At 37.6% G+C, this 16,791-nt stretch overlaps 1 protein-coding gene across 1 annotated transcript in view; it reads right to left on the bottom strand.

Annotated features, from left to right (window-relative positions):
- Positions 1-456: 456 nt before the first annotated feature.
- The window catches only part of EHHADH (enoyl-CoA, hydratase/3-hydroxyacyl CoA dehydrogenase), a 46,539-nt gene continuing 30,204 nt past the window's right edge, over positions 457-16,791 (bottom strand). The window contains exons 7-9 of the mRNA XM_008573922.1: positions 10,940-11,281; positions 3,009-3,619; positions 457-1,755 (exon numbers count right to left, since the gene is read on the bottom strand). Coding sequence (XP_008572144.1) covers positions 1,105-1,755; positions 3,009-3,619; positions 10,940-11,281 — 1,604 coding nt within the window. The 3' untranslated portion in view covers positions 457-1,104. The remainder of the gene's footprint in view (positions 1,756-3,008; positions 3,620-10,939; positions 11,282-16,791) is intronic.

Genomic DNA, 16,791 nt, shown 5'->3' with positions numbered 1-16,791 from the left:
TTTTTTTTGTTTGTTTGTTTTTAAACATTAACTTGAAAATAGTCACTTTGGAGACAAAGTGACTACTTTCAGGAATCTTTTCCATTTATGTCTTTAATTTCAAAAATCAAGTTACATAAAATCCAGTAGTATATATATCTCAAAATTTATTCTAAATTGAACTATAATTCAAGGCGCACTCTTTTGTTGTTGTTGTTGTTTGGTCTTTGTTTACAATAGAAAATTTATATTCTATTCATTCGAGATCTCTCCATGAGGACTTTTGATAATTTTGTTTGGATTCAGAGGTGAAAATATTGTGAAAACAGTTCACTGAAGGACAATTTCAGCCCCATTTATATGTTTATTTATTAATGACTTTATTAAGGTATAATTCACATACCATACAATTCACGTACTTAAAGTATACAACTCAGTGGTTTTTAGTATATTCACAGTTATGCAACCATCACCACAATTTTAGAACATTTTTATCAACCCCAAAAGAAATCCTGTACCCACTAGCAGTCACTCCCCATTCCCACCCCTCAACAATTCCAGCCTTCGGCCACTCTACCTCTGAGGACTACAAACTGCACTTCATTACAGGCTTCCTTACTGGTTTAATGCCCCTCTGGATTATAGATATGCCAAGTGCTCTCAGACGGTGCAAGACGCTCAGGAAGCACTCAATAAATGTTTATTGAATGTACAATCTTTAAGATTTCCCATCAATATTATGTGTGTAAGGTTGAAAAAAGTCAAAATAAATTTCTGACTTAGCTGTATTTATCATTTATTAATTGCTGACATTTCTCTAATGATCAAAACACTTGGGAACCTCAACTATTTCTGAGGCTCTCTCATCACCTATTATGGTATTAACACAGGTTTATTCATTGAGTTTATCTTATAGGGACAGATTCAGAGGCACAGGAAGCACATTCCTAAAGATCTGACCCAGTAGAATCATCAGACAGAAGACGCAAAGAGGAGATTTTGCTGACCGATTATTTCTTTTGCTTTGTATTTCAGAGCAATCTTACTTTGAATTTTTAGATTTAATATCATTGAAATTCAGTATTACCTGATGCCAGCATATGAAGCATTACCTGAAAGGCTGCATCACAATTTACTGCTGGGGGGCCCTGCCAAGTTTTGCCATTCTTTCAGAGGAGGGTTTCCCTGGGAAGCCAGTTTTTTCAAATAGTCACTGGGCTCCAGTTGGGGAATATCAGGATTCTGCCTGTAATATTTCTGCAACTTCTCTAGCACTGTGGGCAATCCAACTGTGGAGGCATAGAACATGGGCCCACCCCTGTGCCTTGGCCATCCATACCCATATAAATAGATAACGTCAATGTGCTCTGGGCTAGCAGCTATCCCTTCTCCCAAGATACGGAATGCTTCATTGATAAGTGAATATAAGCAGCGCTCAAGGATCTCATCCTGGCTAATGATACGTGGTTCAATATGATGGGTTTCCCTATACTGTGACAGAAATTTGGAAAGCCAGGGATCAAGTCTGTGAACCCTACTCAATGGTTCATCATATTGATACCAACCCTTACCTACCTTCTGGCCAAATCGTCCTAATTCACAAAGCATATCAGGAATTGGGCAATATCTCCTATTGTCCCGCTTTCGGGCAGGAGTTCCTGGAGGTAATGTAGGTCCAGTAAGACCTTTTTCCTTTCGAGATTTCCAACCCACATCTAACCCAGCAAGATCAGACACTCTAAAAGGTCCCATTTTAAAACCAAACTCTTCCAGCACCTGTAATGTAGGTCCAGTAAGACCTTTTTCCTTTCGAGATTTCCAACCCACATCCAACCCAGCAAGATCAGACACTCTAAAAGGTCCCATTTTAAAACCAAACTCTTCCAGCACCTGATCTATCTCCTCAGGCTTACTGCCGTCTTCTAACAAGAAATATGCCTGATTGTGATAAGGATTCATCATTCGATTCCCAACAAACTGAAAACAGTTGCCTACAACTACTCCAATCTTTTTAATCTTTTTTGATAAGTTCATAACCGTGGCAATGGTAGTAGGGGAAGAGTATTGGCTGGGAACAACCTCTAATAACTTCATGACGTGAGCTGGTGAGAAGAAGTGGGTGCCAATGACCAAGTGAGGACGATCAGTAGAAGAAGCAATCTCATCAACATCCAGGCCTGAAGTATTGGTGCACAAAAAAGCTTCTGGCTTGCACACATTTGACAGGTCAGCGAAGACTTGCTTCTTCAGCTTCATTTCTTCAAATACTGCTTCAATGACTAAATCTACATCACCAAGGTCCTTTATAGAAGAAGTTAACCTGGGTTTCTGTCCCGACCAAGAGTGGCCACTCTGCTGCATTTTGGTTGCATCATTTTCCAAGATAGAGGTTATTATCTTGTTTGCAGTCTCTAGCTGTTTTTTGTCTGGTTCTACAGCAATCACAGGGATATTGGCCCTTGCAAAAGAAATGACAATGCCTCGGCCCATTGTTCCCAAGCCTGCAGATAAAGAGTGAAGGATAAAAAGAATGATTTAATGATATTAGAAACTGGAAAATTATTCGCTGGATGGAAGGCTTCTGTGGCAATGTGGCATTTAAAGAGATTGATTCAGGAAATACAAATGGATTGAGAACTAGTTAGGACTAGGCACTGTGTTAAGTGCTCCAGAGGATATAAAAATTAGTAGAATTTGCACACACACACACNGATACGTGGTTCAATATGATGGGTTTCCCTATACTGTGACAGAAATTTGGAAAGCCAGGGATCAAGTCTGTGAACCCTACTCAATGGTTCATCATATTGATACCAACCCTTACCTACCTTCTGGCCAAATCGTCCTAATTCACAAAGCATATCAGGAATTGGGCAATATCTCCTATTGTCCCGCTTTCGGGCAGGAGTTCCTGGAGGTAATGTAGGTCCAGTAAGACCTTTTTCCTTTCGAGATTTCCAACCCACATCCAACCCAGCAAGATCAGACACTCTAAAAGGTCCCATTTTAAAACCAAACTCTTCCAGCACCTGATCTATCTCCTCAGGCTTACTGCCGTCTTCTAACAAGAAATATGCCTGATTGTGATAAGGATTCATCATTCGATTCCCAACAAACTGAAAACAGTTGCCTACAACTACTCCAATCTTTTTAATCTTTTTTGATAAGTTCATAACCGTGGCAATGGTAGTAGGGGAAGAGTATTGGCTGGGAACAACCTCTAATAACTTCATGACGTGAGCTGGTGAGAAGAAGTGGGTGCCAATGACCAAGTGAGGACGATCAGTAGAAGAAGCAATCTCATCAACATCCAGGCCTGAAGTATTGGTGCACAAAAAAGCTTCTGGCTTGCACACATTTGACAGGTCAGCGAAGACTTGCTTCTTCAGCTTCATTTCTTCAAATACTGCTTCAATGACTAAATCTACATCACCAAGGTCCTTTATAGAAGAAGTTAACCTGGGTTTCTGTCCCGACCAAGAGTGGCCACTCTGCTGCATCTTGGTTGCATCATTTTCCAAGATAGAGGTTATTATCTTGTTTGCAGTCTCTAGCTGTTTTTTGTCTGGTTCTACAGCAATCACAGGGATATTGGCCCTTGCAAAAGAAATGACAATGCCTCGGCCCATTGTTCCCAAGCCTGCAGATAAAGAGTGAAGGATAAAAAGAATGATTTAATGATATTAGAAACTGGAAAATTATTCGCTGGATGGAAGGCTTCTGTGGCAATGTGGCATTTAAAGAGATTGATTCAGGAAATACAAATGGATTGAGAACTAGTTAGGACTAGGCACTGTGTTAAGTGCTCCAGAGGATATAAAAATTAGTAGAATTTGCACACACACACACACACACGCACACACACACAAAAGCTATTAGAATAAACAAGTCCAACAAGGTTGCAGGATACATAATCAATAATAAAAATCAATTATATTTCTATATACTAACAATGAAAAATCTGAATATGAAATAAAACAATTCTACTTACGATAGCATCAAAAATAATAATACACTTAGGAATAAATTTAACAAAGAATAGGAAGACTTGTATAGTAAAAACTACAAAACATTGTTGAAAGAAACTAAAGAAGACCTAAATAAGAGGAAAGACATCCAATGTTCAGTCGGAAGACTTAATATTGTTAAGACGGCAATACTACCCAAATTGATCTGCAGAGCCAATACAATCACTATAAAATCCCAGATTTTTTTTTTTTTGCAGAAATTAACAAGTTGATCCTAAAATTTATACAGAAATGCAAGGAACCCAGAAGAGCCAAAACAATATTTAAAAAGAATGTATAATCAATTAAGCTTCAGTAAGAATAAATAAAAGGAAGAACAAAGTTGGAGGATTTCCTCTTCCCAATTTCAAAACATAACAAAACTACAGTATTCAAGACTGTGGTTCTGGCATAAGGACAGACATATAGATCAATGGAATAGAACTGAGAGTCAGAAATAAACCCATACACTATGGCAAATTGATTTTTGACAAGGGTGCCAAGACCATTCAATGGGGAAAAAATAGTCTTTTCAATAAATGGTGCTAGAACAACTGAATATCCACATGCAAAAGAATGTTGGATCCTTACCTCATGCCATATCCAAAAACTAACTGAAAATGGATCATGGAACTAAATGTAAGAGTTAAAACTATAAAATTCTTACAAGTAAATCTGATGAGTAAATCCTTGTGATCTTAGATTAGGCAATGATTTCTTAGATATGACACCAAAAGCACAAACAACAGAAGAAAAAAAGAAATTGAATGTCATCAAAGTTAAAAACTTTTGTACTTCAAAGGACACCATAAAGAAAGTGAAAAGTCAATCCACGGAATGTAAGAAAATGTTTGCAACTCATATATCTGATAAGGGACTTGCATTCAGAGTATATAAAGAACTCTTACAACTCAACAATAAAAAGACAAGTAATCCAATTTAAAATTGGGCAAAGGATCTAATAAACACTTCTCCAAAGAAGAGATACAGATGGCCAATAAGCACATGAAAAGATGTTCAACAACATTAGTCATTAAGGAAATGCAAATCAAAACCATAATGAGATACCACTTCACACCCACTGGGATGGCTATAATGAAAAAGAAAGACAATAACAAGTGTTGGTGAGGATGTAGAGAGAAATCACAACCCTGATACATTGCTGGCAGAGTGTAAAATGGTGCAGCTGCTGTGGGAAACAGTTTGGCAGTTACTCAGAATGTTAAATGTGAAGTTACCACATGATCTAGCACTTCCACTTTTATCTGTATATATCTCCAAGAGAATTAAAAACATACGTCCACACAAAACTTGCTCATGAATATTCATAGCAGCATTACTCAAAATAGCCAAAAAGTAGACACAACTCAAATGTCCATTGATTGATGAATACATAAAATATAGAATATTATTTGGGCATTAAAAGGAATAAGTACTGATATATGCGACAACATGGATGAATTTTGAAAACATTATGCTAAGTTTAAAAAGCCAGACACAAAAGGTCACATATTGTATGATTCCATTTATATGAAATGTCCAGAATAGGCAAATCCATAGAGACAGAAAGCAGCCAGTGGTTGCCAGTGGCTGGGGGAGGGGTGATGAGGCGTGGCTACTGATGCATGCAGGTTTTCTTTTTGAGGTGATGAAAATGTGCTGAAATTGATGTGGCAATGATTGTACAACTCTGTGAATATCTAAAAACCACTGAATTGTATTTTTTCTTTAGTGATAGTTATTATGCATTTTTTTATTTTTTAAAATTGTGGCAAAATACACATGAGATGTAACATCGTAATCATTTTTAAGTGTACAGTTCAGTGGCATTAAGTACATTCACAACATTTTACAACCACATCAGAACGCTTTAAAACCATAAACTGAAACTTTGTGCCCACTAAGCAATAACTCCCCATTATCCCTGCTCCCCAGCCCCTAGCAACTATTCTATTTTCTATCTCCATGAATTTGATTACTGTGCTCTAGGTACCTCATATAAGTGGAATCATACAGTATTTGTCCTTTTGTGACTAGCTTATTTAACTTGGCCTAAAGTCCTCAAGATTCATCCATTTTGTAGCATGTGTCAGAATTTTCTTCCATTTTAAGGCTGAATAATATTCCATTGTATGTATATACCACATTTTGTTTATCTACTCATTTGTCAATGGGCAACTTGGGTTGCTTCCATCTTTAGTCTGTTGTAAATAATTCTGCTATGAACAAAAATGTACAAATATCAATTTGAGTCCCTGCTTTCAATTCTTTTGGATATATGCCCAGAAGTGGAATTGCTGGATCATACGGTAATTCTACTTTTTAACTTTTTGGAGAACTGCCATACTATTGTCCATAGCAGCTGCACTAGTTTACAGTGAATTGTATGCTTTCTAAGGGTGAATTTAAAGCAGTATACGAGTTACATCTCAATAAAACTGTTTATATATATATATATACTGATAATACTGATAATATATATATATACACATATACATACATACATACATACATACATATATATTTTAAAATAAAACAAAACACCACACCATGAGTAGCATCAACCCTAAGGGAGTTTATAATCTAGTGATGGGAAGAAGAGTTCACAAATATCCATCCTCTATGGTAAAGTAAGTGATGTAAGAAGTTCAAATTTCTTTGGTGATTCAAAGACAGACATTATATTTAGTTGACTGAATCAACAGAAGCTTCAAGACAAAGACATTTGAAATTGGCCTTGAAGAAAGACATATTAAGACAGGTAAAATTGGGGAAGTTGAACCATCCAGATTAGGGAAGAGAAAAGAAAAGGGAGAAAAATTTTAAGGAAAGGCAAGAAGAATGGGAAATGTAGAGAAATATTATTTGATGGAAAATATGTTACTGTTCATTCCTCATACCATTTCATTTTCCTCCTGGGCACATAGAAGAACCGTGTTTTCTAAACCTCTTGCACCCTAGGAGGGTACGGCCTGTAACTAATTCTGATCAATGAAATGCGGTGGTATGGGGCATGATGTGAGATCTAGGATTGGCACCTAAAATCTCCCACAAGATATTTCATTGCTGTCTGGATGTAGAAGATGCAGAGAAAAACTGAGGCCTTGGAGGAGGCCCTAGACAGGTGTGGGCAAACTATGGCCTGCAGGGCAAACCCAGACCACTGCCTGTTTTTGTACTGCCTGCAAGCCAAAATATTTTTACATTTTTGAATAGTTAAAAAAATAAAAAGAAGAATACTATTTTGTGACACATGAAACTTACATCAAATTCAAATTTCAATGTTGATAAATAAAGTTTTATTGGAATGCAACCACGCTAAATTGTTTCTGTATTATCTACAGTTGCTTTTGTGCACAATGGCAAACTTGAGTAGTTGCAACAGAGACCACCTGGCCCACGAAGCCTGAAATATTTACTATCTGGAACTTTACAGAAAAAGTTTGCTGGCCCTTATCCTAAAAAATGGCAGAGCCACTAGTTGAAAAGTACCTGGTCCTAGAATGACCTTATGGAGTGAGCAATAAATAGATCTTTATTGTGTTAAACCACTGAGATTGTGGATTATCTGTTACAAAAGCAGGTTATCTGTTACTTAACGAACCCACAGTGGATAAAACAGCTTTGTCAAAGCCATTTATATATTACTCTTATATACTTCATATTGACTAACTTTGGGGATTGTTTTTGAATATAGGATGTATCAGTCATCAGAAATCACTGATTTAGTTTCTCTGGAATATATTGATTTAATTTCCCAAATTTATTAAATTGCTTAATACTATATAATATATAATATAATAAATAAATAAATAAGTATATTAAGTTATTAAAAGCATTTAGTTTTCCAAATTTATTCAACATTTACATTTCTCCCAGTAACAAGAAGGCTAAATAGCTCCTCTCACTGCTATAGCAACTTGTATCCTAAACTTTAGCTAGGGTAAATATTAGGGGGTAGAGTGAGGGGTTCACAACTCTGGCTTCTGGCTATTAGACCCAAACTTCACATACAATTTCTAACATTGTAGAAATTATGATCTCACTAGTACAATAAGGAGTAATGAGAAGTTACGGGAAAGTGCCTTGTAAACTGTAATGTAACGTAGGTGATATCTTAGAACTGAAAACAGAGGAGGAAAGGGAAGCACTGTAGTGAAGACATAGTACAGTTCTTTGCTGCTTACATCTCACAGCAGGTCTTTCTGCTGAAGGACCTTGGTGGGGATGGGGAGTGGAGGAGTGGGCTACGAATCAGCTCATAATCCAAATCACAAAAGTGAACCAGATTAACACTTTTTAGAAGTGTTCTAGATATAATTTTAGATCTTCTTTATTTCTATAACCTGACACTTTCATTTAATCATTTTAATAAAAGCATGCATGAAAACACAATTTATATTTCTTAAAAAAAATTCTTAATTCTTAACTTCTTTCACAACCTGTGGTCTCAAGACATTCAAAACTGTCAGATAAGAGGCTGAAGAACAAGCTTTTCACCATTGGTTATTATGTTTTCATATGTATATATTGAATTATATTGATTTTAGTTCCCTAATTTTGCCTCACAAACACATATAAACAGGGGCCATGAGTCCTGCTCCCCTACCAAATTACTATCTTTAACTGCATGGAATTAAATTAGGTCAGGAACCTCTTCCACTCAAAGAAGGAAATAAAGAATAAGGATGCTTTAAATACTGGTTCTGCAGTGTTTGTCAACTACAGTCTTCGCCTGTCCTAATGGCCCTGAGAACCCAGGTGAGGTGAGAGAACATGAACTTGCAGTGCACCAGTCTGAGCTGCGTCCCCAGCAGTGCTGAGAAGCCTGGGCCTGGGCTCACGGAAGTGCACAGTTGGGATCATCAGGGTGGGGATTTTGCCAGGGAGCATGGTGGAGGGGCAATGAATCACGGAATTTGAGGACAGTGGCAGAAAAATCACGGAATTTGGCAGGAGAGTGGCTAAAGTGATGATTCAGAATTAAAGCCGAAGAGAGAAAAAAATAAAGATAAGGGGAGCTGATGAAGTAGTGGATATAGTTGGAATAGCCAAGTAAGAGACATGAAAAGATACGAGGTTGTGGTGAAAAGGTGGGGGTTCAGATTTCAGAGGTGGAGAAATATTCAGGGTGATGACAAGACCGAATGGGGAAGCCATGAGTGTGGCTGGTGGAAGTGAAGGGAGGCAAATGCCACTGAGTCAGAGGAGGCGAAGGGACCCAGAAGCTATAGGGCTGGAAGAATTGTCCACACAGACAATGAAGATGATCAGGATGGCAGCATAATCTGGGCCAAAGTGGATAACTGTGACCCAGGAACCAAAATTTTCAGCAAATGAGGTGTAGCAATGATAGTGATGAGGGGCATAGAATGATGAGACCACTTGGCAGGACCACAAAGGAGAGTGTCCTGATAGAAATAGTGGTGTGAGAAGGTATTGAGAAGTGACCCTGAGGTCCACAGAGTGTGGGAGAAGCAGAGTATTGTCCTGAAAGGCTGTAGGAGAAGCAGGTCCTCAGGCTAAACCAGGTTTCAGTCAGGAGAGAGAGGAGAGAGCAAAGAATAAAGAGGATGAGGACGTAGGAATGTTCCAGAGGGCACATGGGAGCAGTGGAAAGCTGCATCTCAAGGACAGAATGCAGCACAGTATGGGAATACACAAGAGGAAGGTGGAAATGACCAAACTCATCTATTTTTATCTAGGTTGTTTTCTATGTATTTTATATGCCCTTTCAAATATTTTCAAAAAAACGAGGGATATACTTTTAAATAAACAACTTCACACTTTTAAACACTATATACCAGATGCAAACCTTAAGTCTTTTAAAAAGGCTCACAGCAAGGAAATAGAGAAATTCTCAAACAATGGATGACACACACAATACTGATAAACTTAACCATTTGCTATTATTTTTTCTTGGTTTGAAGGAATATAGGTGAGAAGAAATAGATATGTGCATAATAACCAGAAACAAATACTGGTATTGCTGAAAGAGAGAACAAAAAGAGGAACAATCCCAGTTCTTTGTTACACTATTTATATGCCTCCTTAAAAAATCACAAGTGAACCAAGGGTAGACCTTAACAGACTTAGGGCTGGAAGGAGCGCAGTGCATTTCTATGGGAGACATACTCTTTTATACCAAAATTTCATTGAGACAACAAGCAGACTGAGAAAAAGTAGAGTGAGCTCTTTGCCTCCAAGTTGGGTTGGTGCTAGAGAGCTGGGTGAGGTGTAAGAAAGTTGATGCTTTTAGTAAACTATGGACTTCCTTCCCGGAAGATTGTTTGTAAGCTGGTGCATATAACATTTTGTTTACCATTTCTTGGGGTTTTATGTCTACCAAAGACCATTCTTGGGCCAAGACTAAGAGCAAGTGAAGCTTAGGAAAGTGGCCCCACAAAAGCCAACTGGACAGCTAGCTTTTGAGGAAAGAAGACATTTGTTTGGGAAAATTCCAGGAAAAAACATAGGGAAGCCATGGTTTCAGGGTTCAGATAGATTTGAGGATAGTGGTTTTGAGCGAGGAGAAGTGAATGAATCCAGGGGTCAGAAAGACAGAGACTTCATTCCAAATACATAGCTACAAGAGTGACAGGTCGTACCTTGAATGTGGTGCACATAATAATCATTGTTAGGAAATCCAGGAGTGAGGGATTCATACAGGGAAGAGTTAGGGAAGAGTAAAAAGTGCCCAGAGTCTGGAGACAGACAGACCTGGGGTCAGACTCACGTCACTCGTGTTTAACTTACTGTTGAGAAGGTTAGTGTCTCTAGACGTCACATGTAAAGTGAAGAGAGTTCATAGGCTGGGGTGAGAACTCACTTAGGTAACACAAGCACACTGTAATATGTTTAGCATAGAACCTGGTACCTGGTGGCCCTAAGCAAACAGCAGTGCTTTACATTTGCGGATTTGGAGAATCCAATTAACTGCCACATGCTCTTACCAAGAACACCAACTGAGGAGATGGGCCGTGCTGATGCTGTTTTCCAGGATGCTCCAGAGGGAGTTGTCCACTTATTTGCATTTCTCTCAGCAAAGAAAGCATATTGCAGGGCTTTAGCCTGCTCTGAATCCTTAAGGGACATAAACAGCTCTTCCTCCTTCTTGATGCCCACTTCATAGGGATGCTGCGAGGCAGCCTGAACGGCACGAACACAAGCCTCCTGAGCAAGATACCCAGGGTACTGCTTCCTCATCTTCAAGAAGGCTTCACTGAAAATGGTGTCCATGTTGGGCAAGCTCTGAACTGACTTGTTGCAGAGTCTACGGGATTCTATGGATTGATCTGAAAGGAATAAGTGAGATCAGAGCTTTGGATATGTTACTTATACAAAGGGAATATGAGAATATAATAATAATAACAACAACAATAATAACCTTTTCAAATTCAAAATACAAAATTAAGTACTACTCATCAAGATGTTTAACGTAACCAAAATTTCTGACATCTTTGTAACTTAGTCCTATAAGATAGAACTTAATAGATTCAAAGTAATTTTGTTCCCTAATTCAGGCATAAAAGTTGCATTTTCTTTTAAATTCCAAGGCCAAGGCAATTTTATAATAGATTAAATATTAACCTGTTAATTAGTCTAAGGGGAAAAGTTCTGAGTTAATAGTTTAGATTCAAAATACTGTTAACTCCATTCCTAATAGTAACAAAAACTTTAAAATATCTAGAAAAGAAGACAGTGTGATATTGATGCAAGGATAGGCATACATATCAATGGAAGAAAATTAAGAGTTCAGAAATAAATCCTTACAATTATGACTAATTGATTTTCAACACAGGTGCCAAAACCACCAGTGGGGGAAAGGAGAGTTTTTTTGTTTTTTAACAAAATGTGCTGAGATAATTAAAAAAAAAAAAAAAGAACTTAGATCCTTACCTTGCACTGTATAATTAACTCAAAATGGATTAAAGACCTAAATATAAGACCTGAAACTATTTCCTGGAAGAAAACACAGGGGAAACACTTTAGGATATAGGACTGGGCAAAGACTTTATGAATAAGACTTCAAAAGCACAGGCAACAAAAGAAAAAATAAACAAATGGGATTATATCAAACGAAAAGCCTTCTGCACAGCAAAAGAAACAATCAACGAAGTGAAAAACCACCTACGAAATGGGAGAAAATATTTGCAAACTATATATCTGACAAGGAATTAATATCTGGAATATATAAGGAACTCAAAGAACTTAACATAAAAAACAAATAATCCAATTAAAAAATGGGCAAAGGAGCTGAATAGACATTTCTTAAAAGAGGACATACAAACGACCAAAAGGTACATGAAAAAATGCTCAACATTACTAATCATCAGGGAAATGCAAATCAAAACCACATTGAGATATTATCTCACCCCAATCAGACTGACTATTATCAAAAAGACAGAGAATAACAAATGCTGGTGAAGGTGTGGAGAAAGGAGAACCCTTACACACTGTTGGTGGAACTGTAAATTGGTACAGTCATCATAGAAAAGAGTATGGAGGCTCGTCAAACAGCTACAGATAGAACTGCCATACAATCCAGCAATCGCACTACTGGGTATATACCCAAAGGAATGGACATCATAATGTCAAAGGGATACCTGCACTCCCATGTTAATTGCAGCTCTATTTACAATAGCCAAGATATGGAACCAACCTAAATGTCCATCAACAGATGACTAGATAAGGAAAATGTGTTATATGTGCACAATGGAATACTACTGTGCCATTAAAAAGAATGAAATTCTGCCATTCACTGCAACATGGATGAGCTTGGAGAAAATTACGTTAACTGAAATAAGCCAGGCACAGAAAGACAAATACTGCATGTCCTCACTCATAAGTGGGAGCTAATAAATAAATAAATAAATAAATAAGAAAGAGAAAGAACAATCACAATAATATGTCAGACGTCAGGAGAGAACAGAATTGTGGTTACTAGAGGTGGGAAAGGGAGTTAAGGGGTTAGCAAGAAATTGGTTAATGGACACAAAGAATGATTTTGTTTTGTAATGATGAATATGCTAATTATCCTAATTTGATCATCACACATTGTACACAGGTATTGATATTCAACTCTGTACCCCATGTATATATATAATCAATTACATTTCAGTTTAAAAAAAAGTATCATAAATCCAAATTGAAGAACTAAAACAATAAAAATTTTTGAAGACAATAGGAAAATCTTTGTGACCTTGGTTTAGGCAAAATGTTCTTAGATATAATACCAAAAGCATGATCCATAAAAGAAAAAAAATCAATACATTGGTTTTAGTAACAGTTAAAGACTTTTATATTTCAAAGGATACCATTATGAAAATGAAATGACAAGCCAAAGACTGTGAGAAAATACTTGTGTGGTACGCAGAATAATTCCCCCGCACCCCCAATCAAATGTTAACATCCCCAGACCCTGTGAATATATTACCTTATACGGCAAAGGGATGTTACAGGTGTAATTAAGGTTAAAGATCTTGAGATGTATTATCTGAGTGGGCCCAATCTAATCACGAGTGATTTGAAAGAGATCCAACAATGATGAAGAGTGAGAGGATACAGTACGGGTAGGACTCAACCTGTTGGTGACAACATAGCTTTGAATATTGGGGAAGGGGGCCAAGAACCAAGGAATGCATTAGAGTCTGGAAACTAGGAATAACCCTCAGTTTACAAACAGCAAGACTATGGGGACCTTGGTCCTAAAAAGCAAGGTACTGAATTCTACCAACAACCCAAATGAGCAGGAAACAGATTCTCCTCTAGATCCTCCAGAAAAGAGTACAGCAGCCAACAACTGAATGTTAGTCCAGTGAGACCAGACTTCTGGCCTACGGAACTGTAAGATAATAAATTTGTGTTACTTAAACTGCTAAGTGTGTGGTAATTTGTTATCACAGCAATAGAAAACTAATAAAATTTGCAAATCAAATATCTAATAAAGAACTTGTATCCAGAATATATAAAGAGCTCTTATGACTCAATAATAAGACAAATAACCCAATTTTTAAAATGGGCAAAAACTTGAGCATATCCTTCATCCAAAGAAGACACATGAATGGCTAATAAGGATGCAAAAAGATGCTCAACATCATAAGTCAATGAGGGAAATGAAAATTAAAGCCACAATGAACGTGGCAGACAGCTTCTAAGTAATGGGATGTCATTTCTGAGATTAGATTACAAAAAGACTCTGGCTTCAGTCTTGCTCACCATCTCTTGCTCACCATCTCTTGCTCTTTCACTCATTCACTCTGATGGAAGCCAGCTGCCATAATGTGAGCTGCCCTGTGGTGAAGCCCATGTGGCAAAGAACTGCGGGAGGCCTTCAACCAACAGCCAGCAAGGAACTGAGGCCCTCAGTTCCATATGGAACTGAATATCCCATAAGGAACTGAATCCTACTAACAACCACTTGAGTGAGCTTGGAAGCAGATCCTCCCCCAGTCAGCCTTGAGATGACTATAGCTGCAGCCAATACCTTGATTGCAGCTTTGTGTGAAATCCTAAAGCCAGAGGAACTAGCTAACTGCATCTGGATTCCTGACCCACAGAAACTGTGTGATAAAGGTTTGATTTTAAGCTGCTAAGTTTGAGGATAATTTGTTATGCAGCTATAGATAACTAATGCAGATCCACTAGAATGAGTATAATAAAAAAGACATCAATACCAAATGTTGGTGATGATGTGGAGAAACTGAAACCCTTATAGACTGCTTGTGAGAATGTAAAACAGNTGTTGGTGATGATGTGGAGAAACTGAAACCCTTATAGACTGCTTGTGAGAATGTAAAACAGTACATCACTTTGGAAAACAGTGTGGTAGTTTCTTAAAAAGGTAAATACAAAATTATTGGTCAACCCAGCAATTTCACTCCTAGAAATCTTCCCAAGACAAAAGAATGTCCACCAAAAAACTTGCATATAAATATTAATAGCAGCATTATTCATAATAGCAAAAACTAGAAATGACCCAAATATCCATCAACTGCTGAATGGATAAAGAAAATGTGGTATAGCCATATAATAGAACACTATTCGGCAATGAAAAGGAGGGAATTACAGATACATGCTACAACAAAAGAGCCTCAAAGACATGCTAACTAAAAGAAGCCAGATGCAAAAGATTACATATAGTATGATACCATTTATATTAAATGTCCAGAAAAAGCAAATCTATAGAGACAAGAAGATCAGTGGTTGCATAGGGCTGGGGGTGTGAGTGGGAATTAGCTGCAATGAGCATAAAGGAACTTTCTGTGGAAGTGAGCAAGATTTAAAATTGATTTATGGGGATGGTTGCACAACTCTATAAGGCAAATTATGCCTCATTAAAGCTGTTAAAGTATATCTAGAAATGAATTTATCAAGAAAGGTACAAGACCTTTCAGAAGATAACTATAATATTTTATTAAAGAACATAAAATAAGACCTTAATAAAGACCCCATATTTCTTAATGTAAACATTTAATAGCACAAAAATATGAATATTTTCCATATGTATTATATATGAAATTCTAATCAGAACACTTACAAGTTCTATTTTTTTTGAAATAACTCAACACAATGATTCTAAAGTGTGCATAAAAGAAAAAATGTGTAATGAACTGTTACCAAAACTTCAGCCATACTGGAAAATGTTCTCTAAAAAGTGCTACCATTTCTTCAAGAATAAGCCACTACATCAAAAATGTACATCTTAGTTATTTAGACAGAAAACCTACCACAGCTCATAGAGCAGTTTCACTATAGAAACACATATGAATGTGAACACATCTAGCATTGGTGTGTTACGGTGTGTCCAAGGGAGAGTAAGGTTTAAATGTAATCATGTACACATGGAAATGCATGTTAGGTGGTATATAATCTCAACCTCTTTTTTTAACCTAAGAAGCAAGAATATTTCCTAATGCTTGATTACTAAGTAGAATTGAAAAGAGTGGGTTTCTAAATAAATTATTTCCCATATGATGTTGAAAATAGGACTCAGGAAAAGAGGGAAGCCAATGGTTAGCAGCATGTGGACCCCGCTCACACTGCCACTTTGGAAAAACATGTACTATACTCAACAGTCCTACCAATTACTTCCTCAGCTATCCAGTGAGTTAGCCCAATCCTCAATTTATGGCAAGGCAAGCTCAGCAGAGAAAGATGGGGACACTTCCAGAGTCTACAGTTGCCTTAATTCACTGGCGGCCTAAAAGGAGGACAAGAGATGACAGCAGGGAGAGGACAAGTGTGTGGAGGCACAGGGGGTGAGGACAGAGGGCTGAGCTGTCAGTGTCGTGGCATAAACAGATGGCTGGTGCAATCTATGTCGTGTAACAAGGCATAAATGGGTTTGGGATATCTTAGGGCTGGATCTCTGTCCTTGTGTACTACCACTGTTCCCGTCATTCCTGGGGCTGCTTCTCAACACCACAGCACACATCAGATTCATCTGAGGAGTTTAGGACATTCCAGTGCCCATGCCCCACCACAGACTCAGTTAAGAATCTTTAAAGGTGGGGCCTGGGCATGACTACTTCTGAAAACTTCAACACTTGATGTTGAAGTACAGCCTCCGGGAGGTCTAAGATCAGAGAGTTATGTCAGCCTCTGTATCCAGGACAGCTGCAGTTCCTGGTAACTTTGTCCTAGGCCAGAGATTGAAAAGAAAAGACATGGCGGGGAAAGAGAAGAAAACAAAACCGAAAAGAAAAGAAAAGCCTGTTTCATGGGGTGCAGTAATTATTTCTGATCAGCATAATCCTGTTATCCTGGGAATACTCAGAATCTCTCAGTCTTCTTACTGGCATCC

This window comes from Galeopterus variegatus, unplaced genomic scaffold (assembly GCF_000696425.1).
Source record: "Galeopterus variegatus unplaced genomic scaffold, G_variegatus-3.0.2 Scaffold971, whole genome shotgun sequence".
In the NCBI taxonomy this organism is placed as follows: domain Eukaryota; kingdom Metazoa; phylum Chordata; class Mammalia; order Dermoptera; family Cynocephalidae; genus Galeopterus; species Galeopterus variegatus.
The sequence above is the reverse complement of the archived record's forward strand: the minus strand, read 5'-3'. Positions and strand labels throughout refer to the sequence as shown.